The sequence below is a fragment of the Eucyclogobius newberryi genome, unplaced genomic scaffold (assembly GCF_026437365.1).
Source record: "Eucyclogobius newberryi isolate DKJ021-1_F unplaced genomic scaffold, fEucNew1.0.hap1 SCAF_10, whole genome shotgun sequence".
NCBI lineage: Eukaryota > Metazoa > Chordata > Actinopteri > Gobiiformes > Gobiidae > Eucyclogobius > Eucyclogobius newberryi.
The window spans coordinates 30,152,828-30,180,539 of record NW_027315724.1 but is presented as its reverse complement, the minus strand read 5'-3'; the positions used below and the strand labels follow the sequence as shown (position 1 = coordinate 30,180,539).

Below are 27,712 nucleotides of genomic sequence, written 5' to 3'. Positions count from 1 at the left end.
CTGCCACAAACACGCAATCAGTTTTGCCAAGTAGCCTTCTTTAGCTCAGTGCTTCTCAAACTGGTCCACACAAAGTACCAGCGGAAATCATCTCTGGCTTTCCGAGTAACACCGGCTCTAAATCCAGGCTTTACCGGGGCCTGAATTTAGGGATAAACCCGGTCGTTCTGAATAATGACTACCCGCGTACAACAGTTTGAGAAGCACTGACTTTGACCATGCCCCTGGACAACAGATCGACACTGCCACAAGAGGGCGCTACACTGTCCGACAGAGGACCACAGAAGACTTAAAACTATACAGTATAAGAACTAATGCAACCCAGAACTGTGCCTTGAAATTGCCCAGTGAATAAAGTACGTGGTGAGTGCCGTTCAGTGGTGGATGTTGAATGGGTTTTGTAGTAAATTATGGTTGAAGTACATTTCTAAACTTTCAAATTGAGGCCTGAGCGCATGACCAGGGATTGGACAAACGATTGACGAGACTCAAACTATTATTCACCGTTTGTATGTAAAAGAAATGTTGATTTGGAAGACTTTACGCTGTGATATTTTGGCGCATGTGGAACTGTTGTTTGGTTTCATGTGTTATAAAGTAATTTATGGTTGTTGTGCCTGAGATAGTGACAAAAGACACTAGTGAAGAGATCTTAATATATATATATATATATTGCATCTCCCTTGCCTCCATTTTGAACGTCGAAATGTGTGCAAACCAAACGCTGGACACTGGCGAGGCTGTGTGTACGTATGTAGTGCTATTGTTATCTATGTGAAAAGAGGAAAAATAATAATATACTGTAAAGAAGAGGTTGCCTGAATGAATATCTTACTATAAAAATGAAATGATATTGTAAAAAAAAAAAAAAAAGTACAATTTTTACTTATTTTTGTCATTTTAGAAAATTTATTGTCACGTTACATTTCAAATTGTAAATGGTAGTGATGTATCTACTTTTTTTTTTTTACCGGTACAGCAGAAGACGCACAGAAACTCACCTAGCACGCAGTAACAATGGATGTTTGCAGGAATTTACTGTAGAAGCTGCGTTTTACAACTCGGACCATACTGTGTTCGGTACTTGTACGTGTCGGGCGTCACTCTCACACAAAGAGAAATGGATTTGGTGAAATCTATTAAAAAACTTATGGAGAAGAAGAAAAAACAAAACGACTGTGTTTCTTTTGTAAAAACGGGTTAGAAAAATAAAATGTGATGGTTCCAGTGTTGAAGGAGGAGATTTTAACTTGACAAACGTGGGTTTAGAATCAAGACATTAAACAATACTACATACACATTGAACGCTTAGGCAAATATAAAAAAATGACATCTCTCAAATTAAAAATGACAAAACCAAATGTTTGAGATGGGTTGTTGTTGTTGTTGTTGACGACAGTGATTACTTCATTGTAGACGGTGTTGATTCTCCCACGAGGACGTTACAATTCATTCACACTGTCGGCTGAAAAGAAAAGGAAACAAAAAAAAATTGTAAAAGCGGGTTAAAGGTGCGTGACGTTTCCGTTAGAGGCTCCGCCCCCTGCTCGTCTCCATGGAGATGTTATTGCTTTGCCTGCACCCTCCATAGACAGACTAGCAAGAATACATGTAATAATATCTTGTTTCTATAGCGTGAAGGAGCTTGATTATGCCAGCTCATTGTACTAAACTGTAGCAGATTGATTCATAATTAAACTGTAGCAGATTCATGAATAATTGATTGATAAATAAAGCTAAAAAAATAAATAATCTAGCACAAAATATACTATAGATACAGATAAGTGTGAATGGTCCAGTCACTTCCAAAACAATGTAACTGTGGTCCCTATAAATCCATTTAAATCTTAATAAAATGAGTCGACACTATTAATTGACTAAAGGACAACATGAATTACTTCTCTTCATTTCAGTAACGACGAGCTAAATGCAAGTACAGTTTACCAACACGTACTTTCTGCACAAGGGGACGTGTATTCAGTGACGGCTTCATCACCTGTGAAAATAGAACAGAACCAGTGAACGTTGCACTAATAGTAAATAAAAAGAGATGTTAAAATGAGTGAAGGTCGCACTCGTCTGGTAGTAATCATAGACTTTGACCACGGCGGGTTTGAGGTTCCTCACAGCCTGGTCCTGCTCAATCGTCACGCTGTAAATCCTCATCTTGTCCTGTTTCAGCTGCAAATACAAGGCACACGTCTGGTCAACACTAGACATCAGTAACTACTTTTACCTTTTATCACATCAACATACATTTATAGAGTGTTTTCTCCATGGAGCTTAGGTCTATTAAGTCTACTTCACTTTGGATCGGTTCCTGTTCAAATGCAGCCTTCATCATTCACTCCCAACTCTGACCAACAAACTCGTTTCCATGACCGTGTGCTTCAAGCTAACAGAGCTGTTTGGATACGCACTCTCACACGATTGATTCCCTGGAGCTAACACGGGGTCTTTTCTTTCACCTGTGGCTACACAGGGGATGAGGCGCTGTCTGAGCAGCACAGACGTGCTGAACTACACAAACAGAGGCAGGAGAAGATGAAGGTTTCAAACAGCAGCTCTGCCACATTTATTCAAACAGCCTACAAGCTTTGACTTCACTCTGGACTGAGCGGTGAAGTAGGTCAGCCTTTTCCTATTCCTTTAAAAATGTAAATGAGAGAATGTGGCAGAAGCTGCTCCGAGAGCGGCTGAAGGAGCTGGTCTTCTGCCACAGTCTTTTATTTACTGCACATTGGACTGAGAAAACCACTGCTCAAATAAAAGGCTTTTTTACAACCCGAATAGTTGAAGTGTGAAACTACCTAATTTGTACTTAAAGCTTCACTATGTAACATTTTTGGTGGAGGGACCACCACATGAGAAATGTTACACAGTCTACCTTTAGTAATCATTTGGAAGAGTAGTTACTACGTAGAACTACACCAGAACAATGTCTGTGTGGAATATTTGCCTTACCCCGTCTAAGTAGATGTTAATGAATCCTTCATCTACATCCACTCGCTTCACGGACTGGTCGCCCTTCATCTGACAAGGAAAGAACAAAACATAGCTTAATCTATGGAGAAGAATATTTTTAAAGACATTTTATAATAATGTTCACGTGACAACAGGATATGGATATCTCACCATGTCCAGAGAGCTCTTGTCCAGGACGTATCCAGACAACAGTTTGATGTTGATGATGACCATGTTAGTCTCCTCCCTGCGGCCCTGATATCTGAAAGCACAAAACAGGAAGAACTTGGATCTTTTCATGGAGCGTCACAGCTAATCTGAGGACTGCTTTTACAACTGGAATGATGCACCAAACCTTTAACATAATGATGGAGTAATGAACAATAAAACAATAAAAGACCATACCTGACATTCACAAAGAGGATGAGCTGTGGTCTGCTGACGTTACATTTGGACATTGTGGAAGTGGAAATGTTGAATGCAGAGAAGTCTGGAGGAGGAGGGATGTTGTAGTGCATGGAGATCTGTCAACACAACAGTACTGAGCATTTGTGTTTGTCCTTCTCAAACTGTTAGGCAGTGGCCACCATCATTTATGTTCAAAATTATTGTACCATAATAATAATCATCATCCTCATCGTCGCAACAATAACAATAAAAATAGCTAATAATAAAAAATAAATAATAATGATAAAAAAAGTCCCTTACACAATTGTTTGAACATTTGTGAACTTTCTGCTAGTTTCTTCTCATTTCTTACTACAGGCTCTTCCTCTGTAACGTTGACTCTAAAAGGTAATAATGTGCTGATATTTACCTGAGTCAGCACGCAGCTCTGCCCCTCGGCCCTCACGGTGTACTCCCCGGGCACCTCGGGCAGGTTCTCCTCCTGGTACAGCAGGCGGTTGGACTGGTCCACAGTGAAGTCTGTGCTCAGGCCTCCCAGAGACGTCACCTTCACTGCAGTACTGCCCTGCTCACTGTAGGTGGCAGCGCCATACTTGGCCAGTGCTTGAAGGGCCACCACAGTGTCCTGAAGAGCCCCAAGAGAAGGTTAGGAAAACACGGCATTGTTGGAACAAAAACATCTTCCCCCTCGTGTGCAGCAATTTGCAAATACATATTACGCCTGATGCCCTCCCAGTGTATTCCTCTGCACTTAACACAGGCTTTGGACTGTCTCAAACTGAAAAAATATGGCCAATTTACATCTGGTTTTTAGAAAATGCTTCATCTGCTTCTCTTTCAGTTCAGTTTAAGGGTCATGTTGACGTGTTTTCTATTAGTTTTGTTTTCTTGGATTGAAAAAAGATTGAATACAAGCACAAAATTTGATAAAATAATCTAAATATATTTTTCATTTTTATTGTTCTGACCTTGTCCATTTGTTTGAAGTTATTTCTGCTGACTTGTAGGAGCTAAATATTTTCATTTTGCTATTATGTGCATCACTTTATAAACAGTTTTTATAGCACATTTTAATGACTAGATAAAGTTGGCGTGGAAAGGCGGTTCACCTGTGTGGAGGCGAAGCCGCCGTACGGGTTCTGCTGCTGCGCCAGCCAGCGGACGATACTGGAACTGTAGTCCAGACCAAAATCTGGCAGAGCGGGTCCAGAGATCAGAGCCAAAAGAACGTAAGACGTCATCTCCACCTCCAGAGAGTCCAGGCCTTTCCCTGAAGCTCCTGCTCTGTCCCAGTACCGCGTCCCACCTGCCAATCAAACGGCACGTTAAACACTCATAACTGTCCTTCTACATTCAGTATAAATATGTATTACAGTCGCCATGTGCGTTTGTCACATAGTCCTTGGCCAGTCCCTTCTTTTAACATATCAATAAGAACTCAAAATGACCCAAATTCCATACATTTCAGAGACAGAAATCTGAATTAAAGAGGTTTAACGTTCTCGGCAAATTTAAGTACAAAGATTTGTAAATTGGATGCAACTAAAAGAAAAAGATTGGATATTTTCTTTACGAACAGTTTTGCCAGATGTTTTCTTTTTTTCGTGATCAACACAAAAAAATATTTGTGTCTAAATCTGACCTGCTTGATTAACTGTCCAAAAAAAGGCATTTGCGGTCATCGTTTTCTGCGTTCAGACTTTTTTTAATACGACGAGCTGCTTTCGAAACGGCTCTATTCTTCTCACCTTCCATCTTGGATTTCTGGTGCAGGTATGTGATGAGTTTGGCCCTGGTTTCCTGGTCTCCCGCCAGAGTAAAGGTGTAGGACAGCAGCGCGGCGGTGTAGAGGTTGTCCATTTGATCCTTCAGCGCCCCCTGGAGGCACCCGAGGCACCTCAGCACCAGGGGGTCCTGGCCAGAGCAAAGGAGGACGAGCAGAAACATGTCAAGAATAGAAGATGATACCTTTTCTTCATCCCAAAAAATCTAACCCTATAACTACTAGCAATATTTAACAACCACAATTTGACCGTTTTAAACTTCCCAGATCAAAACAATAGAATGGAAAGTGATGTAATAGAAGGATAAAACATGTTTGAGTTTGTTATTTTGTCAATAATAAGCTCATGTAAATTGATGTAAACAACAGACGTGTTATACAATAATTATACCCGCCATTTATATTAATTACATATGTATAATTAAACATGTATACATTATTTACTGCTGAATAAAGGCTATTAACATGTTTTACACCGGGACAAAAGGCTTGATCAGTGGCAGCATCGTTCATCGCTGGAAAAGGCAATGTAGTAAAAAAAATCAAATCAGAGAATAGAAAATGTAGAAGAATACGTGTACAGATTACAGATTACTACTACTTTACTTACGGTCACAGATATTTCCAGCTCCAGCAGCGCGGCCGTGATGTAGGCCGTGAGGGACACGTCGTCACTGATTCCCCCCTAAAACAACAATAAAAAGACATTCATAAAAACACTTCACTTCACTTTATTATCGACTGCGTTCACACTTGTCCTGCTTTGAGGCCATTTTATTCCCGATTCATCCTGGTTGAGCCCAAGTTTAGTTCCGCGTTTTAGATCAGCGTTGCACGGTTAATGCTAAAGTATTCGTCAAACTGTCAAAATAAAAACTGAACAGAGACAAAACCACGACTAAATCAATTCTAGTTTAGACTGAATAAAGAAAATCATGACATTTCATCATAAAGACAGTTACTTTTTGTCAGATCGAGTACATTGGTGGTGTTATTTCATGATGTAATTAGTTTGTCACGATATCGATTACAACATTTGACACTGATACTGAGACGTAAATACTTTTGCGACGCATTGTACTGCTGTTTTTTAGGTCCAGTTTAGTTCAAATTTCAATATGCGGTGTGTGAACGCAGCCGCAGGGGTCTAATCTCGCCATCAGAGCCACACGAGGACTAATTCCTCCCACTTTTTGAAGTCATGTTGCTGCGGCCCGGCTCACATTTCCTTTATCAGGCATCGTTAGTCGGGACCGGCCAATTATCAGCGAGTCTGTGTTGTTTGTCTTTAGGCCTGAGGCGACGTCCACCAGAGCTCAGCCTTTTCTCTACTAATTATTCATGTCACAACATTCTGCTTTGGCGAGAAAAAAAACATTCCTCTAGACAAACTTTTGACAATCTTATCTCAAGCTGCAAAAGGAGGAAGACTGTTTTTAAATCTAACTAATTCCAAGCTCTCACAAACCCTTTGGCGCATCGTTATTATTCAAAATTGCATACATTTTTGATCACGTGCGACAGTTTTCAGACGGCAAAGTGAAAAGCAGTCGTTATTACACGCAGATGGCGCACAGCGGTCTGATTTTGTGCCACTTTACAACACATTCAGCTCTCTGGAGGAAAAACTACATTCACAAGACCAAAGTCAGGCACGCCACCTTTAAGACGCAGGTGATATTTGAAGCGGAGGAATACCTTCATGCCGTTGTTGAAGAGTTTGCCGACGGAGGCGATGCAGCCGTCCGGGCGCTGGTGACGCGACAGCCACTTCTTGGCCTCTGCGATGTGTTTTGGCTGGACGAAAATGTACGGTCGAGCTCCTCCAAAGGATTTCATCACAAAAGAGGTGAGCCTGTGAGGTCACACGTAGAAATGACATAATGGAGTCAGGACGTCTTTGAAACGGCGGTGTTTCCAGTGACGCCAAGAGATACAATGGTGTTTGATTAGACTTCTCTCCACGTGATCGTCGATGCTGCTCATGCCATCGCCCTGCAAACTCCCGATAAGAATTCTAGTGTTTTGTGCAGTAATAGGACTCCTGTTGCATTATGGGATTGTTAAGTTTGACGTCACAGGTTGACACAAACAGCAGAAACAGAGACTTTGTCCGAGCCTTGGGGAACAAAACAGGAAACAGAAAAAGAGTTTGTATAACAATTTTCAGCATTATTAAAAAATTTTAGTACACGATTTTAATAGAAAAAAATGTATCTCATATGTCTATTCTATGTCTAAAAAAGGAAGAAAATATTTTGTACAGTTACAATTTCAAAACAGCTCTGCTCAAAACCCTGGAGCGGTTTAAACATCACCAAACTGCCATTATAACAAACAGGACCATCAGAAAAGTCACATAGCGCACCTTTAAACCCAGATTCTACATTTTTTTCTCTACGCTACTTTCATGTGTCTAAATGCCTCCATTGTCTTTTCTAAACAAAGCCAATATTATATGTGGCAATTTGCACAATCTCCTGTTGGCACTGGAACATTATTTAAACCTGAATAGTCCTAGTTTTCCTCTGCTTTACACACACCTACGCAGCTTCTGTACCTGCCAAACTGCCCAGTGGCGTCTAATAAAGAGCAGAGGGGTAGATAATTCCCCGGAGGCTGCGATTTTAAGCCCATTCAATTCAAATATTCACATTTTGGCAGCGTATTTGGATGTATTTGGATGTATTGGGACGTGCGCCGGTGCCAGACAGCTGAGGGGACACCATTCTTTTCCTCTAATCAAAAAAAAAAAAAAGAAAAAAGTGTGAGATTAAAAGCTTGAAAATACACACAGCGCTGCCCTAAATAAATGCTTTTAAATGTTGGGCAACAAGTGATGCAAGTTATGCCATCAGAAATATCGTTCATTCTCCATTTGTGTTCAAAACTGTGCAGACTAAAGACGACTGTGAGTAGGATTAGTGTAGTTTTAGGCACTAATATGAACAAATGTAGTGTTTACAATGTGTGCGTTTCACATCAGATGCCCTTCCTACATTATATGAGCGGGAAAGGCAGAGGGTGAAAACATGCAAAACCTCCTTAACCCTGTAGAATACCAATTACCAATTAATTCTTCAGTGTTGTAGGAGTTATTGGCCACAGATTGGCAGCCACACTTCGGTCAGTCTACCCCGGGGCAGCTCTGGCTACAGATTAGCAGAAGTTTACCACTGCCAAGTAAAAATATTCAATTCACTTTCTTCTCCCACTTTGCCGCCGGGAGTGGGACAGGCACGTCGATGACCTGTGGACCCAGATGCTCCTCGAGTCCCTGGAGAAGCGGTCTCTACTCCATATGGACCGTTCTTCATCTTCCTGGAGGAACTGGTTCTCCTCCTGAGCGGTTCCAGCTCCACTGTCTCTCTCCTGTCCGTCTGAGGGAGTCAGATCTCTCCTTCACAGTGGAACTCCTCCAGGTTTCTACTTTTTCTCAAGGACCTTTTGTAATTTTTCCTGGCCGAGAAGGAGGGTCTTAGGACAAGGAAGCTAGGGACATTTGTCTAAGGACACGGGATGCTGGGACATTGCCAAGTCCCTATGAACATTGTTTAATCTGTGATTTTGGGAGTTACAAAAATAAAATGAATTGAATTGAACTTAGAAAAGCGCTTTTAAAACTGATGCGCTATTATTCTGATCATGAGTAATCCCTGGCTGTTTTCAGTGTAAGTCACTGACCATGTGTTTCCGGACTGGTCAGATTTTCCGAAGGCGCTGTATGAACCGTCGAGATGTTTGTAGGTGAGCTCCCTCTGATATCCTGCACATATGAACAATAATAGCACATATTAACACTAACTCTCCACTGCTAAAGCTGTGACCACCTGAAATGTGCCCTCTGTGCATATGTGCACACTGACCTGACTGTAGGAACTGTGTCGCTCTGTCCAGAATGTCTTTGGTGAGCTGGTTGGTGCTCTTCAGGTAGTTCAGGATGAAAATGTTTGGAGCAAACAGCACCATGTTCTGCTCCCCACAGCCGTACGGCATGGCCAGCAGTTTGTCCAGGTTCTTCATGGCCCGGCCCATCAGATCACCTACAGATGAGAGACCACAACATTAGCTTTCTTTTGACTGATATTGACGCATAAAGAGGGAAATGTGGAGTTACAAACCCAGAACTGAGACTGAGGCTCTGGCCGATCCAGCCACAAACATCTCAGGCATCATGAGGGAGATCTTCTTCTCCACCGGACCCTCTGCAACAAGACAAAGTATTATAGAAAGAAACACACTAATCAAAAGTGTACCATTACATTAGCAGTGAGTAGTAGAAGATGACACTCACCTGCAGGACACAGCAGTGCATTGTGGCTCACCATCTGGGGTGTTCCTTCAGCCTGGAGAACAAATGTTAAATAATAATCACTTTACTACTGACATTCAAAGTTAATATTCAAATTGATAAATTTAAGTTAAGTAAGAAATAAGATGAAAGCCAAATTGTATAACCATCTTATGGTTATTTAATTATCTGCTGTAATTTAACTATCTGTAGTAATTTTATGTACATCTGCAAATATGTAATTACTTCATTTCACTGTGTTCACAGAGTACAGCTCCCTGTGGTAGCATCGTGTGTGTACACATCGTGTGTGTACAGTCGTGTGTGTACAGTCGTGTGTGTACACATCGTATGTGTACACATCGTATGTGTACACATCGTGTGTGAGCACTGACCTGCACCAGCAGCGTGCGGACCACAGTGTCGATCTGGCCCATCTCTGGGACAGTAGCCACCTCGTTCCCACACAAGAGGTCTGTTTTAAGGGCCTCTGCGCTGACCCTGATGCTCACCTCACCTGTGGGACACGGTCAATGTATTAGAGCTGTGACTGTCACATTCTGTGCACCAAGCAACTCCCTGAACATCTCCAGCTGCTCCTGTGTTTTCCTTCCTCCTGTTCCCAGCTCATTGGGCCTCATTAATCCCCATTTGTTGCCTTATTATTGGCCTCCCCCCTCACCGCCTTCACTCCATCTCACACAGAGGACACATACAGATGGGGCCATGGGGGAGAGCTTTCCCGCTGTTTCGTCAGAGAGACTACCTGACTTGTTAGTACAAGTGATTGTCAGCAGAGCTGTGAGGGGCGTTAGAGAAGCCTGTACTCATCCCACTGATGGAGCCCACACCATTAAGAACAACTGCTTCACTTTTACATGGCCCGAAGCAAACCCAGCTGTCAGAGCCTTGTAATAAGGGTTCATTAGTTTCTCTCTTCTTCTCACTTCTGTTTGTCACTGAGAGCCACAAAAACTGTGAATCCAAATTAAATCATTCAAGACTTAGAAGAAAACATTAAGTGACTATGATAATAAACGTTATGTGAATAGATCATAGGTAATTATGTTGCTAAACTAGGGTGAATTAATTTAGTTAAGACATTTCATTTTAAGAAACAAAACAAAAAAACAAACTGTCCAAATGTCTGCATCCCACTTTGACAGTTATTTAACAGTAATGCACTGATTGTTGGCTTCGTCTGGAAAATTAATACAAATGCCTCACAACCCTTAAGAAGTGGAAGTTTAAAAAGCAGAAAAAATATTCTAAATTGGACCTTACCCAGGGTGGTTGGCGTGACGACCCAGGAGAAGGTGGAGCTCTCTTCTGCGCACAAACACACAGTGTAGTGGCAGCTGTCACAGGGTTTAAAGGTGAACTGGTCTGATTCAGCCAGCTTCACCTTCACCTAAAAATAACCAAGCATCAGTTTTATTACAGAGCACAATAGTTCTCAAATCGTAATGAGACAATATTAAAAAAAGATGTATAATATTTTTTGGGTGTTTTTTAGTAATAATCACATATATGGATAATTATAGTATCTTATAGTAATTATTTTGTACAGTCCAAACCACGACACTGATCTAGAATGACTTAAATTAGACTTTAACTTCGCCCCGTGTCACATTGAATGCCACACACGTTTAGGCCTGTCACAGTGTGTAACGTGTTCACATCTGAGCTGTAGAGGGTCCAGTAACTAACGTGGGCATCTATGACTCATTATAAATACCAGCACCTTTACACGTTTGAGTTGCGTCTCTTTGTACCCTTTGTACTATGAGCAGGGATATGAGTTTCAGAGCAGCCTGAGGATGGCACATTTTTGTGTAAAGGTGATTTTGTGAAGAAACATGATTTAACAATTATTCACAATTATTGAAACCATAAACAAGCAAATGACCAGGGAAACGCCGTGAGATCTTTAATTTTCTTTCATGCCCCATCGTCTAACATGTTAGTACTCCTCAGTTATATGACCAGCTTTGTGAGGGATAACTTCATTAAATAATGGCTTTATGAATTTAAATTTAAACACTTTACATTTATATTTAATGTTTTGGATAAATATGATTGAAATGTCTTTTATTTAGTAAATATTATTTTTAAGTATTTACATATTATATTATATTTTGACCTAAATAATAGAGATGCAACACTTAATCGACTAATCATGACAAGTCTACTTTAAATCTAGTCTTAATTGTATTTTGACAAGATCTTTTTTTTTTTTTAGACAATTTCTGTTTTTGATCAATAATACAATTTTTATAAATAATACAATATTTTAACCTTTGGTTTGGTTGATAAGTATTCAAAAAAATGTGAATGTACTATAGAAAATATTTGCTTGACAAGTTGACCAGTGTTTATGTTTACCCAATAATCTCCTCAATAATGCATGAATCATAACGTAGTAAGAGAGACTTGTACCATGATGCACTTGGAGAGATAGTTGAAGACCGTGGCTCTGAGCGTGAACACTTCTCCTCTGATGACGGAGTAGGGCAGCGTGAGACTGACGAAGAACGGCTGGAAGGCGGTGAGGGCCGTGTTGGGGGCGATGCCGAGCCCCGCGGACGACACACAGAACGCGCCGGCCGCCCATTTGGTGATGGTGTCCGGGACGGTCTTCTCCACGTTCACAGAGCCACTCGGCCTGTACAAGAGACGGACCATCGCAAGGACATAGTGAAAGGTCGCACGGAGTCAGAAACATGAGAAGAACAGAGGTGGACTAAGGTCAGAAAAAAGTACCATCGAATTTAAGGATGTCAAGATTATTTGACTAATAGATAATCATGATTATTCCGGTCATAATGGATACAATAATATAATCGTAAGGACTAAAAAACAATGTTAAGTGCATTTTTAGGTACCACTTTATATAACTACACCTTAATTAACCTTAATAAAGCATGATCAAAGACTAAGAAGAAATAGTTAAGCTCAGGAACAACATAATTAAGTTGTTACTAAGTCTGTTTAGTAAACCATTTGTTCATTTTTAAGTCTTTGTTTATGCTTTATAAACAGTGTAGTTAATAAAAAGTGTTACCCTTTTTTATCCGGCTGTTTGTGTCGCATTGACATCATAAAACTGGCCACAAACCTAAATGGTGATTAAATAAATGTGAATGAAAGTTAATTAAGGATTTCACTGTTGTTTGGTTATGTCATAATTCATTGTAAAAGAGTGATGCGTGTTTAAAAACATTAAAATATGTGACATCCCTAGACAAATGATTCAAGTACAAGTATATTATAAACTGTCATGGGTGGTTTAAAAGGGATGACTCTTTTAGAATTAGTGTTGTCTCTCTTTTCTATTTATATCAGATTATTACCCCACAGGCACCAGGTCCCAGATCCAGGTTTCAGGGAAGAAACTTCTCACGGTCTCCTTTTTTTGCTCGTCTTTTGCGAGAGCCTCAGCGTTCATCGTGTTAAAGGCCATGGGGACTGGAGAATCTAGCACATCTAAGAACAACATAAATAAAAGGAAAACAGCATTAGCACCAGCACTTACCCGACTGAGACCAGCTCCCACATCCAGGTCTCAGGGAAGTACGTTCTAACGGTCTCTTTGGTTTTTGACACTTGGGCTGCGCCTGCCGTCGCTTCATCTGCGTCAAATGCCATGTCATATTCTGCCATACCATCATAGTACATCGTGTAGAGCCGTTCGCGACAATCGAACGGCTTCTTCACATCGGAGTTGGTCACGATCTTGACTCCTATTTCCTGGAAGACAAGCAGGACATCACACGCATCAAACTACGACATCTCCATCTTAAATACTATACTTTGCATTTCTGTCATTGGTGAGGACTATATTTAAAGACATTATTGCAATTATTGTTTGGAGACACATCAAATTGGAATAAAAAGTATACCAGCTATAAAAGTAAAGTAATTAATATAAAAAGAACTCAAACTTGCAGCTGAATGTGCCCTGAAATGGAGAACACACACGCGTGATAAATATTTGAAGAATAATATAAAACTTGATATAATGTGTTGCAATAGATTTATAATATGCATTTATTTTAATAAGCAGAGGATTTAAAATAGTGTAATTAATAATAAAAAGTAGTCACACAGTGCTAAATTATCAACCTACAACTTTTCTCAACTCTTAATGCAGCTTTTCTTATCAATTATTACATGGTTTGCAAAGTAGCCATTTTGATAAACATTTCCCAATAATATAGTGGCAACTTCTAGAACAAATCAATAAAGGGCATTTCATCTTCAAATGCATTAAATGGTAATCTTGTCCATCCAATATTTTTAAATCTATCGCTGTCTTCTCCTCAGCATAACTAGAGAATTGTGTTTTGCGACGCACACTGGTGGAACTGGCACACCGACCCCTGATAACGACTGGCAATATTTAGATGTTTTTACTTTAAAGATGCTGTAGACGTCGTCCTTGTGATGGACCGGTCCAAAATAAAATGAGCGTTTCTTCCGACTCCCGGAATCCACCTCCACCTCCAGCTCCGGCTCCTCGATCACCTCAGGGATGGGCATTGGGAAACACGGATACGGCTCATGGTCCTCTGCCTCATATGGATATCCAGAGAGCTTCTGGAAGGGCAGCTGGTCGTACACCTGAGCAAAAACAATAAGCATTGAATAAAAATAGAGAGAAATTATGTAGTATGTAAAGTCCAATTGACAATGACTCTTGGATGAGAGTCGAAACGTCTTCACCCCATGTCTGACATAAAATACAATGCGTTCAAAAAGATTCAGTTGTAGTCATCTGGACACTGTTTTCCACCAGCCCATAAGCTCAGAGGGTAAGAGGAAGGGGGGAAACATGTCCAGAATGCTCTCTCAGCCTGTGGTTGCCCGCCTGGGCTCTCAACAAAGTTAAAAGAGCCAAAAAGCAGGACGAATGGGAAACAGAACCAAGAAGGAATGGAGTCGCCATCCCTTGAGTGTCTGGACGGGATGAAAAACTACAAAAAGGCAACACTTTAAGACAAAAACTGGTTCACCCTAAGAACAAGATGCCTACTCAGAAACAGACTAATGTAGTTTATTCAGTCCAGTGCAGTGAGGAAAGTTGTAAAGAGCGTTACATAGGAGAGACTAAACAGCCACTGCACAAGAGGCTCTATCAGCACAGAAGACATGCAAATTCAGGACCGCAGAGCGCCGTGCATCTTCATCTTAAAACCACTAACCACTCTATCGAAGACAGTGAGGTGAAGATACTAAGCAGGAGAAGAGGTAGTTTTGAAGAAGAGTTAAGGAGACCAGTTTTGTTATAAAAGAAAAACCCTCTTTAATCAGAAATGGAGGATTAAGGCTCAATCTTCAGGCAGTCACCCCTGGCCATTCTGATGCTAACCAGGTACTCATCAGCGATGAGTGAGCTGCGACCAGCTAACGATACGATTTATATGGACCATTACATGGAGAGTAACAAAAAAGATTAATTTCACAGACAACGAAAAACAAATAGTTAAACAGGACAGGCTACCATCACAAGGCTCCTCCCAGTGGGCAGGGCTTACGCAGCGCAGAGTAGGATCGCTCCGCAGATTGACGATGACATTTGGATGAAAGTCCAAAGATGACTGAACAACTGAATCTTTTTCTACATGAACGCTCCTGGACAAATGAAGGATTACCCCAACAATGTGTTCCAACATCTAGAAATGTAACTTAAATCTTCGGTTTGGGTCAATGCAGATTTAAAAGGGGGAAAAAAATCAAGCCAACTTATCCAAAGCACTTTAAAAAGGTTTATAAGAATAGTATGGATTGCGTACGTAGTCCACAGTGAGCTCCACCCCAGACTTGAGCAAGAGGACGCTCTGGTCAATGGCCCGGACTGAGCACAGCGAGTCAGGGTGGGCCTGCAGCGTCAGGGTGGTCTTCTCCGCTGGAAGCTGCTGCAGTGAAGCAAACTTCAGAGAAACCTGGAGAACAGAGAGGAATCATTACTTTCAGAGGTTTGGTGTTTTCATAAAAAGATATATATATATATTTTGACATCTGAAAAATCTGCTGCTGGGGGGTCGCAAAAGGATTTCAGGGGGTCCCCAGATTATTATTTGATGGCCGGCCGACCAAAGTCATTTTTCTAGGTTTAAATCTTCAAAATAAAATTAACATGAGCATTGGGCCTACTTTTTATGTCGGGGGTCATGAATGCCAACGATTGTTATTATGGGGGTCGCGCGGGGAAAACGGTTGAGAACCAGTGGTGTAGTCAGTGATACCTTATTACTGAGACAAAGCTGAACGGGGAAGTCCTTGCTGTCGGCCACAGCTTCTCCACTGGGCATCACAGTGTACACCAGCACCTGGGCGATGGGCGCCAACTCGATCACCTGACGCAGGGGAATGGTCAACTCTCCTTTGTTCACTTGGAGAAAAAACACACCCAAGAACAAGCACTTTTTTATTTGCATTGCTAGTATCTTTTTCAACAGGTTTTCAATCTCTGACAGACAAAACTAAAACACCAAGGAGTACATGGTGCAAACTAATCACTTTGAATGATATGGTCATTCTTTTAAGAAAATAAGTGATGTTATTACCCATATCTTTTTTCACTGCCTCGGATATATGATCATGCTGGACAATAGAGCCTTTGGACATCACCTGCAAAACAGCACAAAGAAGAGACACTTAAATATGTGCTCTTGACATAACCCAGACGTGTTTAAAGAAACTCCTTGTTTTTCCATTCTTTAAGTTAACATTATCCTTCCCCAGAAATATAAAACAATTCCATTTGAAATATATTCTAAATAACGCTTGTAGAAATGGCTCTAGTTTTGTTATTAATTCACCAGAAGACCGTGCCAGCAGCTGTGATCACACATTTCTCACCAGGTAAAAGAAGTCGAGCGTTTCCTGTCCCTCCTTCAGCTCCTTTCCTTGGATGATGTACTCGGCTCGAACCGTGGCCTCTTTGTTGCAGCGAAACTTGCCTTCGTTTTGCTTGATTTTCAGAAAACTGCTGCTTTTGGAGTAAAAAGCTGAGACTACACAAATGGCAGACCGGTAGTGTGGTGTGCGCAGGGTGTGGACGTACACCTCCTTCTTCCCTGGCTCCAAGGAAGATGCCTGTGAAACAAATACGGTAAACGTTATTTAAAAGAAGAAAACGTTGAATCTTATGAGCTTTTAACCATTTTATATGGCAGGTTTTCACATCTTTAGTTAAATTAAAGTTGTCCTTCTATTGTCATTGTCACATAACTACATTTTAACAATAAAACAAGCGACTAAAAATCAGCTTTTAGAGGTTTTTAATAATTTTTCGTGCCTTTACCTGCGCTCATGCCGCCGCTGGGCATAGGGAGTCTGATATTACTAATACTGTGCTTTGCAATGAACAAAATGTAAAATAATAATCTATGCATGTTATAGTTTGACACTAAATACCAGAAAAAAACATAATATCTCTTCTTTATCGGTACAATAACTGTGAGAAGAAATATCACCATTTTACAACGATTTTTACAATGACCATTCTTATGTTAATTACTTATTTTTGCTTCTCACAGATTTTTTTATTTTTTTTATAGATGTATTCTGTATTCTGTATTCTAACCATAATCTCTTGCCAGTGTGCCTTATGTACAGCTGGAAAAAGGACTACAGATTAAAACTAGCCTCTTGGCCAACTCTGGCATATTATACGGTCAATATACACTGTCCCTATAATACATGAATACAAATAAATAGGAATGGTTCAGAAGTGCAGAGCGCGCACTCACGTGAACAGTAACAGAGTCCTTCCAGAGGGTCGTGTCCAGGGAGAAGGAGGCCATGCCCTTGTGGTCCGTGATGAGAGTCAGGTTTGCTTCGCTTGCTTTCAGGTACACTTTCTCATTAGCAACAGGCTTAGAATCAGGACCAACCACTTTGACCTGGAATACGAGTGGAAAACAAAATATATTTAACAACACAGTCAGGTAATAGACATTTTAACCATGTCGTAAAGGTGCACCAAGACACTTTCAGAGGTCCAGAGGGGATCTTAATTGTTGACATGCCAAATTACATGACATTTTTATTGTATTCATTATTTTTTGATGAATGGGCAATCATCAAAGACAGATTTAAAGTGTATGCACTATTTTCATCCTTTATACTACAAGTAATCTTTTAGAATATGTAGTTTAATAATATATTTCTCTACAATATGTACAATATGAACATAGCAGGTGGTTCTGACATTCAAACATTTAAAAGTGTAATATAATTCATACCTTTCCTTCAAAGGCAATGCCGGGTTTGTACGATGCAGGTTCATCCTCAAAAGTGACCGTCCTGATGTCGTTGGTGAAGCTGGTCCGGGCGCTGCCTTTCAGAGTCACCCCTAAACCCGAGGTAACAGGATTGATCGGCAAACGGCTTCAAATGAACACGTGGAACTGATTTAAAAATAAAATGGATTACAATACCAGTGCCAAACTCCTGCAATTCCGCCTCCAGTTGAAAGTTGTCATGATACCCGCTCTTATTCAGGAAGAACTCGGACAGATCCACAGTTTGAGACGTGCAACCGCTTTTGTCCGTCTAAAGAATAATACAAATTTACAATCACACACACCACCATTGGCGCATCAGTTCTTTAGATTCATCGGTGATACTTACTGTGAGCTGGAAGGTTTTGCACACGTCCTGGTTGTTGCCGGAATACCAATATCCTCGAAATGCTCTTCGACAAAACACTGCTTTAACAGACCCAACCACGGGTTTTCCATAAGTGTATCTGCACAAAGCGATGGCATTATAAGCTGGCAATAATCATGATCAAGTGTGACGCAATGTATAGATATATAACATGATCACAGGGACAGAGCCGACTGTCAAGGACTGGACTGGACTAACTTTGGTCATACATTCAATGGAAAAATGTACCTTTATTTTGAACGTAAACATGGACGAATGGGATCGGATACTTGACGTTTATTTAAAATGTCCTTTTGAGTTAGTCTTTTCACTCGCTGTCTCCGGTCTTATTCTGTTTGCTCCATCTTTTCTGTTGGTTTTGTTTTTTTATAATATAGACATTCAAAATTGTAATTGGTATACTCACTTTCCACAGACTTTAAAGTTGGCCTCTGTATCCAAGATGCTGATTATGTTGGGCAGCTGGACTTTCACCTCATATTTAGGCAAAACTGAAATAATCAGCATCAACACAACAGTTAGAACTCATTCCATTCTCCCGTCTCTGTGCGGATCCTTTCACATTTCACGTTTGATCCAATTAAAACAACCACCAACCGTATTCCTTTATGTCAAAGTTGTGCTGCACTTGCTCGCCCTGCTCAGTGGTGGCGCTGATGGTGTACGTGCCCTGCGCTGCCTCGGGGATTATTGGGTGTGAAAGATCCAGGATGCCCCCATCGATGGCCTTGTTGAGCCACTGAGCAATGCGATTCGTGCTGGGGTCCTAAACACAACAGCAAGTATAAAGTACAAGATCAGATGAAATCAAAGTGCTTAAAAACAGTAATTTCTTCCTGTTGCCTGCACTTGAAATGTTGGATCATGGTCCATTATGATGCAACCAAACAATGAATGCACCCAAATGGAGATTATAATTCATTATATTGTGACAGCCCATAATATTATTGAGAGACTTTTAACAATACACTATCACAATATTGCAGTTATTGTTAAAAAGCTACTAAATACCAGAAAAAAAGTGTCAAATGTGTTCTTTAGTGGTGTTCTGCAGATTTCAGAACACGTTGTATTGTATCTACGGCTACACGCGAACCAGGAGGCCATGATGTAATTTCACAATAACTTTTAAATATATACATGTTACTTAATTATAGTCAAGTATCCAGCTTAAATGCATTTCTTCGTAGCCTAAAGTCTTGGCTTCGACTTGCTCCCAGTTAGTTACTCCTACTTACAGTATTTATCCAGTCAGTGTGATGTAGGCAAATCTAAAGACAACCTGCTCCGTTTTCCACAGCCAAAAACATGATGAAATGGCGGCTTACCTCGAGCTCGATCACTTTATACTGAAAGAGAAACAAACATCACATTACTCTTTGGGACATATCGATAGTTGGCATGTGATTAGCGGCGTGCAGCGGTTGCGCTCGTGTCGGCGGTCCTGGGTGGAAAAGGCCCAGAGCTGGTATTGATTCAGATGTTTGGGTCAGATGTGCTGTGTGCCAAATGAACTCTGACAGCAGTTTATCACAGGAGTCCACGCGGCGCCGCACACCCACTCTCTCCTCAAAAACCAACAAACAGGCCCTCGCTCGCCTCCCACTCTTTGAACCAAAATAGACCCAGCTCCTCAATTCAATGCACCTCACACACACCGCGCTGCAGTCCACAAACTTTGACCGTAAAGACTTGAGCATAAACTGCCTGTCCTAAAAAAAGGCTCGTACTTACTGTATTTGCTTAGTTCAAGTGTATTATAGACACACACATTCAGGGGCAAAAGAAAACAGCAGAAGAATGGGACTGCAGAGTTTTACTTACTTATTTTTATATCTGAGACAAAAAGGGGTAGTGTGATTACAGTACAAACATCGGTCATTTTAAATATAACCTAAGAGTTATTATGAGCGCTGCAAAATACATGTAGGAAATAAACTTACCACTCGTTTCACAGGAATAAAGTTGGCATCTAGGGACGTGATTCTGAATTTGACTGAAAAGAATAAAACAAAGCATTAATTTAAAAATATAAAAGGTTTCATTTTATTACAGTAACAAGAAACAAATATCATAAAATGTGTCGACGGAATGAAACACCTTTGACGCCCGAGATCACTTAAGAGGTGGGCAATATATATAAATAGATACTGTAGACAATAATTAGATAATATCATTGTTTTCAAGATATCAAATATTGCTTTTATTTACATTTTAAACTAAATAAATTATTACAATTGTGATCAGTTTACTGTAAAAGCAGCTGTAATAAAATGAGACCGCTGTGCTCTGTCCGCAGATAAAGAATTATTTTAATCTATCGAACAGATTAGACATCCCAGGTTCGAGCTTAACCTTAAGTCACCTGACAAAGGTGAACTTTACTGATATCATGGGAGTGTAATCTGCTCTGGGAAAGTATGATCTCACTTAGACCCTAATATAAAAGTATAAAATCAATAAACGTTGATCATTCAGGTCACAATATAAATCGTATGGACTAAAAACTAATAATTGTGACCAATTTAGAATAAAAATAAATCCAATCCATACTCCTGAATAAACTAGAAAGTAAATAGCGTGTATATCTGGCTGTTAGTTGCATATTACGGTATTATTAGGCCCGAGCGCCACAAGCTGGCGAGAGGCCTATTAATCTCGTAAGGCCGTGCGAAGCACGGCTGCGAAAGTGCGCACGTAGTGCGCACAAAATCGAGCGCGAAGCGCTCGCCCACTTCCAAACACTCACTAACGCACTCCTCCACTCATGCACGCCCCATGCATACTAATTAGTTGTAGGAAAATGGAACATTACCGTTGTAAACGGGCGAAGCCCGTGCAAAAGTTCGCACTAAACGAGCACTTTACATTGGGATGACGACCGCGAAGCGGTCGTCATCCCCATATAAAGCACTCATTTGCGCTAAGTAGCTCACGAATACGTTCCCCATCTCTTGCATGTTCCGTGCATATAAGCATGTAAGGCAAAAATTGAACATTATTACTGTATAGAGGGCCAAAAACACAAAGTGGGCGGAGCCCACTCAAAATTATCGAAAGTACCCGTCAGTGACCAGGGACCCACACCATGAGGTAGGAAAGCGCGAGCGCTTTCCGAAAATGTATAGTTTATGATATTTGAAAAATGGGAAACATTGTTTTCGCATCGGAATATTATTCTTTCCTTCTTTCTTCTTCTTCTTCTTCTTCTCGGGACCAACCCCCCTATTTTTCACCCAGTGAACATTGACGAAAAGTCACAAAAATTTGCACGCCTCTAAAAATCATGCCTCTCTACATTCTGGCTATTTCCCTTTTCTAAAATTAAAAAAATTGGCGCGTCAGCGCCCCCAAATGTACCAAAAATGCATTGAGAGATGGGAAATGACCCAAAAAAAATCTGATCGTAGAATCATGAAATTTGGCGCAGAGGTAGATGGTGACAAGAGAAGTAAAAAATATTATTACGGCAACGCCGTCCGCCCAACCAAATGTCGGCCATATTGCTTCAAAAATGGCTAAACATGACTTCGGAGTTTTTCCAAACGTCGTACTTTTACGAACTCCTCCCAGGGCGTTGGCCCTAAAAAGCTGAAATTTGGTGAAAATGCTACTGAGGAGTGGGACATCAAAAGTTATCCAAATTACATTGATACCTCTCACGGTCTCTGTGCGGCGAAGCCGCAAACTGTAGCTAGAATTTCAGAAATCTCCCATATTTAAAATTTCTGCCGTTTGCGCAGATAAAGTCCGAATTGCGTCAAATTAGAATCAGTTGTTAAACTCTTTGCCCTAAACCTACTTGAAGTGAAATAAATTCATTTGGCGCCACAGCGCCCCCTACAGATTTTATATGGAGGTTAAATGTTTAGTTTTGCGAAATTATATGAAATTTGACACACAACTCAATTTTAGCATCCCCATCAAAAAAGTCAATGACTCATGTCATAATTGTTATGGCGTTGCCGTAACGATGACCGAAACCTTTCATGTTATTCCAATGGGGAAATCGCCAGAACATGTTTACACTTTAGACTTTCACAAACTCCTCCCAGGGCGTCAGCCCTATTAACCTGAAATTTGGTGAGACTCATCTTCAAGACCATCAAAAGTTATCCACATTTTCATTCAAAGAGTCACGGTGTCTGTGCGGCAAAGCCGCACATTTTGCCAAGAATTCAAAATAAAATTGCTTTTTGATGGTAAAACAAAGGGGAGAAGATGTGACAGCGTCACAGATTCAGCAGTAGGCGTAATAAAAGGACAATTGGGGCGCGTTAGCGCCCCCTCCTCTTGCGGCGTGGCGGCGGTGTGGCGGCGGCGTGGCGGCGGCGTGGCGAGGGCCGATCATTGCCGCTTGCGGCTATATTTATTATTATTATACTTATTTCAAAACGCTGGTCACATACTAAAGGAATTGATGTCTGAGACCATTTGAATGAGAGAAAAAAGTATTTTACTGGTGTTTGGTGAATGATCATTAAACTGTGATGTTTTTCCTCACAATAATCCTAATAATTTTGATATCGTCCTACCTCTGAATAATTGAGCCTAGGCCCCTTTAATGGATGGATATACTACTCTACAGCCTGTTACACTGGAAGTAAGATCCATAAGTAGCACTAGGACTGGCCGCGCTTTGTTTCGATTTGCTGTATTTTTATGTTTTTTAAATGTTTTAATTTCATCAATAGTGAATACTACTAGATTAAACTGGCCTTAGTCTTCCATATAAATCCATAAATTAACCTTAAGTAATTTGATATTGAGCTAAGCAAAACAGGTGTTACTACAATTGTATACAAAAAAAAAACATTATTGACCCCACAGAAATTGCTATCTGTGTTCATTATAATTTGAGATTATTTTACAATCAGCATGCATGCATTTTAGCTGAAAACTCCCAATTAGTAGGTCATTTCCTCTGTTTTTCAGTGATCAAGTCATGCAGAATAACATGCCAAAATACTGCTCCCTCCAAGCAAGAGATGGATGCATTTTTTTATATATATATATTGCTTTGTTAAAAAAGCTTTCTTGATTTACAAACACACACAGAATCTGTTGAGGAACTGCTCCCTGCCTAACTGCTGAATATAGATATAATTCCTAAAGTTGTCAAGTTGAGAATCAGCATTATGCAGATTTTGTAAAGTAGTCCAAAATAGTGCAAATGCAGCGGAATTTCTGAGCAGTGCAGAGAAGAAGCAGCAGCGACGCTTCCCCTTTGCTGCCATTTAAACCATTAGTGGACTGTGTGTGTGTGTGTGCGTGTGCGTGTGCGTGTGCGCGTGTGCGGAGTCACATACCGGTCTGGCCTGGTTTGTAGATGGGTTTGTCAGTCTGAATGATGTGAATGAACGTAGCGGGTTCGATCAGTACTTTGGCCTTTTTGCTCAGCGTGCCGCTCTCGCCTTGAATAGTGACGTTGAAAGATGCTACTGTTTTTCTGGGAACAACTGGGGCCTGCAACGAAAGGAAAGGAAAGGAAAGGCCTGTCACCTGTCAAGAGCAACGTGTAATGTAATGACTGCAAAGAGAGTTTACACAAAAAGGAAATAAATGGACTTTGAAATGTTTTTAATATCTAAATGGATTCGGAAATATTTTAGTTTTTTTTATATTTAAATGGATTCTGAAATGTTTATTTTATATTTAAATGGATTCTGAAATGTTTATTTTATATTTAAATGGATTCTGATTTTTTTAAAATACATATATTTAAATGGATTTTGAAATGTTTAAAAAAAAATTATATATTTAAAAGGGATTCTGAATTATTGTTTCATATTTAAATAGATTCTGAATTTTTTTTTTATATTTAAATGGATTCTGAAATGTTTTATCTTTAAACAAGTACCAATACTGAAAAATCTGTTTTATATAACAACTAGTACAATGTCACCTTTTAAGCATAATTTTGGTGCAGAAATTAGTACAGAGTAGAGCTTCACCAATTAATCAAACAGTCGTATTTTTAAAAATAAGTGTAGTTGTATTTTGATAATTGTTATCCATAACTAGATTATGCAGACTCTAAAACACATACAAACGGCCATTTTTATGACAAAAACAGTGTATAACAAAACGTCAAAAAACAATAAAAAATAAATGTATTGTATCCAATATTGTATGTGTAAGTGTGTTATTATGCAGCATTACTTAATTTTATTGATTGTTTTGTTGAATGTTTTTTAAAATGCTTTGTTTACATTTTATCTGGATGTACTGTATTTGTTGACAAAACGTTTCCCTCATTGGGTTTCCTCTGTCTAAATATTTGTATTTATTTAAAATGAATCAAATATTGTCCTTTAGTTCAATAGGCGGTCTGTGTTGTCATATGTGATGCTGGGAAACACTCAGATTTCACACATACAGCACAACTCAACATACTGGAAACAGGCAATTTTCTGTTATATTGCACAGTTCCATCTGGCTGTATATCCATTTAAAGTTACATTAGTCCCACTCCATCGCTTAAGGTTAATTTGGAAAAGTGCTCATACTTGTATAGCACATGTTTTCTTAATGGAGTGGCAATTACATAAGGGATGTTGGAGCCAGTCCCAAACGCTGTGGTTTTGGGCAGAGCTGGGGCTGAGTTTGGGGCAGTGGAGGCTGCAGTCCAGAGGAATGCAGGTACATGTTTGGCCTCTGGCAGAAAGCTCTCATTGTGGACTATTGACAAATGCCAGAGGAGCAGCAGGACGTCCACACACACTGCTATTGTCACAGAGTGATTGGGGTCGGTGGGTCGTTTGGCATCAAGGTGCATGTACCGTAAGTTGCATAACAGCGTGCAGTGGTCTGACGGAAACCAGAGCTGCAATTTACACACAATCATTTAGTTTTGTCAGCACTGGTTCTGTGAAAGCCAATTCAACGCTTCATAATCAAGCCAAAATCTGTACAATTAGATGAAATTATAGACCATGGTTTTGGTAAATACATAATAGAGATGTATTATACCCCATTTACTTGTTGTTTTTGGAAAGTGAATCCAAATCATTATAGTTGTGTATGTATCTGAGAGTTCCCAGAGTTGAGTCATACCTGAAAGGTGATACAGCGGTAGAAGTCCTCTTCAGTGGTCTCCTCCAGCAGAGTGCTGCTGCTGGACTCCAGCTCTAGAGCCACAGTCAGAACCACACGCTCTGAGGGCCCATGGACCTGGACACATAATGTCTGCGGAGCGGCTGCTTTGAGCCGAGAACTCACCGTCACAGCAAATATCCTACAGGAAGGACAGTAGAACAGACAGTTCATATATCGCAACATCTTCCCCTTTTTGAACACCAATCCTGCAGATTATTACCGAAAAATAGTGCCCTATGGTTTTGTACAAGTGTATACAGGGGCCATATAGAAAACAATAAAAATCATGATGAACAAAGTTTAGTTTGAGAGTGTTGAGAGAGGTACGGTCATCTGCTACGGCATGAGCAGATTTTAAATAACCATTATGTGGAGCCGCAGGCCCTCTGCTGATTAGTGTTTGAGGTTTTGTTGGAGCCTGGTTGGCACGCACAGGCCGTCCACTGCCAATGAGAACTAAAGGACACATTTAATTGAGTTTTGGTGATGCTGTGGAGAATGCTGATGCAGTTTTTGCCTCAGAGAAAATGTGATGATGAAACTTCTTTGACTGGACAGCTACATGCTCCTCTCTGAAAGGCATTTGGGTCATGCAAAGATTCATGCTCAGAGAAGATTTTTAACCAGGCTGCATCAATAACAGTACCAAGGACTAAAGCCCTATGTTTCCCCAGTCCCTATTCAGTCAGAGGAACCACCCAGTCCCCTTGCTCACATTTACACAGCGACAGTGGCAGGAAGTGGACAACTGGCTTTAACATGTATCAGTTTAGTGTGGGACAGTTAAATCACTAATTATAGATTATTAACTGAACTATTATGAAATTTATCACCACCATCACCACTAGTGACACTGGAGCTACAGTGTCCAAGTCATTTCTCTTGTAGATCAGTTAAGTTTGTCTAAGAGAATTAATGAAAAACAAATCTCACAAAGGCAGTGTTGTACATGAACTTGATGGGGCGGGGTTAAAAAGGAACTGAAAAAGGTTCCTACTGTGCAAAAACCTATAGTGTGTCCAAACAGTCAATGGTCCAAACAGCTGCAACATGATGCATCAACTCCTTCAGTTTGGCCTTCACCAAGAATGTCATGTATGCTAATGTCCAACACCACATTTAAACTGAAAGTGCACATTCACAGATTGCATAAGAGCAGAAGGGACTGCAGCGTCCACAAGGGGATGCAGCTGATGCCCTTACACCACTGGCACCATCACCATCATCACCACCACCATCACCACCATCATCACCACCACCATAACCACCATAACACCATCACCACCATCATCATCACCATAACCACCACCATCACCATCATCACCACCACCATCACCACCATCATCACCACCACCATAACCACCATAACACCATCACCACCATCATCATCACCATAACCACCACCATCACCATCATCATCGTCATCACCATAACCACCATAACACCATCATCATCACCACCACCATAACCACCATAACACAATCATAATCATCACCACCATCACCATAACACCATCATCATCACCACCACCACCATAACCACCATAACACCATCATAATCATCACCACCATCACCATAACACCATCACCACCATCATCATCACCATAACCACCACCATCATCATCGTCATCACCATAACCACCATAACACCATCATAATCATCATCATCATCACCACCACCACCATAACCACCATAACACCATCATAATCATCACCACCATCACATAACACCATCATCATCATCATCACCACCACCATCACCATCATCATTGTCATCACCATAACCACCATCATCACCACCACCATAACCACCATAACACCATCATAATCATCACCACCATCACCATAACACCATCATCATCATCATCATCACCACCACCATAACCACCATAACACCATCATAATCATCACCACCATAACACCATCATCATCATCATCATCATCACCACCACCATAATCATCACCATCACCACCATCATCACAACCATCACCACCATAACCACCATCACCACCACCAAAACACCATCATCACCACCACCATCACCACCACCACCACCATCACACCATCATCATCACCACCACCACCACCATCATCACCACCATCACCATAACACCATCATCATCATCACCACCACCACCATAACCACCATAACACCACCATCATCATCATCATCACCACCACCACCACCACCACCACCACCACCATCACCATAACACCATCATCATCACCACCACCATCACCACAACAACCATCATCACCACCACCACCACCACCACCATCACCACCACCACCACCACCACCACCATCACCACCACCACCACGCACAATAGTCAAACCCGGACTTGCATCTGAACTTCCCCGGATCTCGCACTCACGTGTCGTTGATGCTGGCTGCGGTCGCCGCCTGTAACAGCGCGGACGCGGCGACGACGAGCGCCAGAACCCGGGTCCAGGCAGGTGCCATGTCCGCGGTTGTTCGGGTTCGTCG

The 27,712-nt window shown here is 40.8% G+C and overlaps 1 protein-coding gene across 2 annotated transcripts; it reads right to left on the bottom strand.

Annotated features, from left to right (window-relative positions):
* Window positions 1–879: 879 nt before the first annotated feature.
* Window positions 880–27,712, bottom strand: LOC140367782 (alpha-2-macroglobulin). 2 transcript variants are annotated; one of them, XM_072454442.1, is made up of 36 exons: window positions 27,600–27,712; window positions 25,182–25,362; window positions 23,435–23,591; window positions 20,069–20,121; window positions 19,454–19,474; window positions 18,723–18,891; window positions 18,532–18,616; window positions 18,087–18,204; window positions 17,894–18,008; window positions 17,699–17,808; window positions 17,204–17,356; window positions 16,311–16,547; window positions 16,016–16,079; window positions 15,695–15,840; window positions 15,242–15,391; window positions 13,863–14,069; window positions 13,112–13,196; window positions 12,800–12,932; window positions 11,886–12,111; window positions 10,731–10,857; window positions 9,842–9,963; window positions 9,450–9,501; window positions 9,277–9,360; window positions 9,022–9,198; window positions 8,840–8,921; window positions 6,854–7,010; window positions 5,766–5,840; window positions 5,121–5,286; window positions 4,482–4,678; window positions 3,782–3,997; window positions 3,370–3,488; window positions 3,136–3,226; window positions 2,965–3,033; window positions 2,076–2,181; window positions 1,955–1,996; window positions 880–1,465 (listed from the first exon to the last, which is right to left on the bottom strand). In XM_072454442.1, exons 1-36 carry the CDS (start codon window positions 27,686–27,688, stop codon window positions 1,443–1,445), a joined length of 4,404 nt encoding a protein of 1,467 aa, XP_072310543.1. In that variant the 5' UTR covers window positions 27,689–27,712; the 3' UTR covers window positions 880–1,442. The 2 variants fall into 2 exon arrangements, with proteins under 2 accessions (XP_072310543.1, XP_072310553.1); XM_072454452.1 differs by lacking the exon at window positions 12,800–12,932 and having other exon boundaries at window positions 12,982–13,196.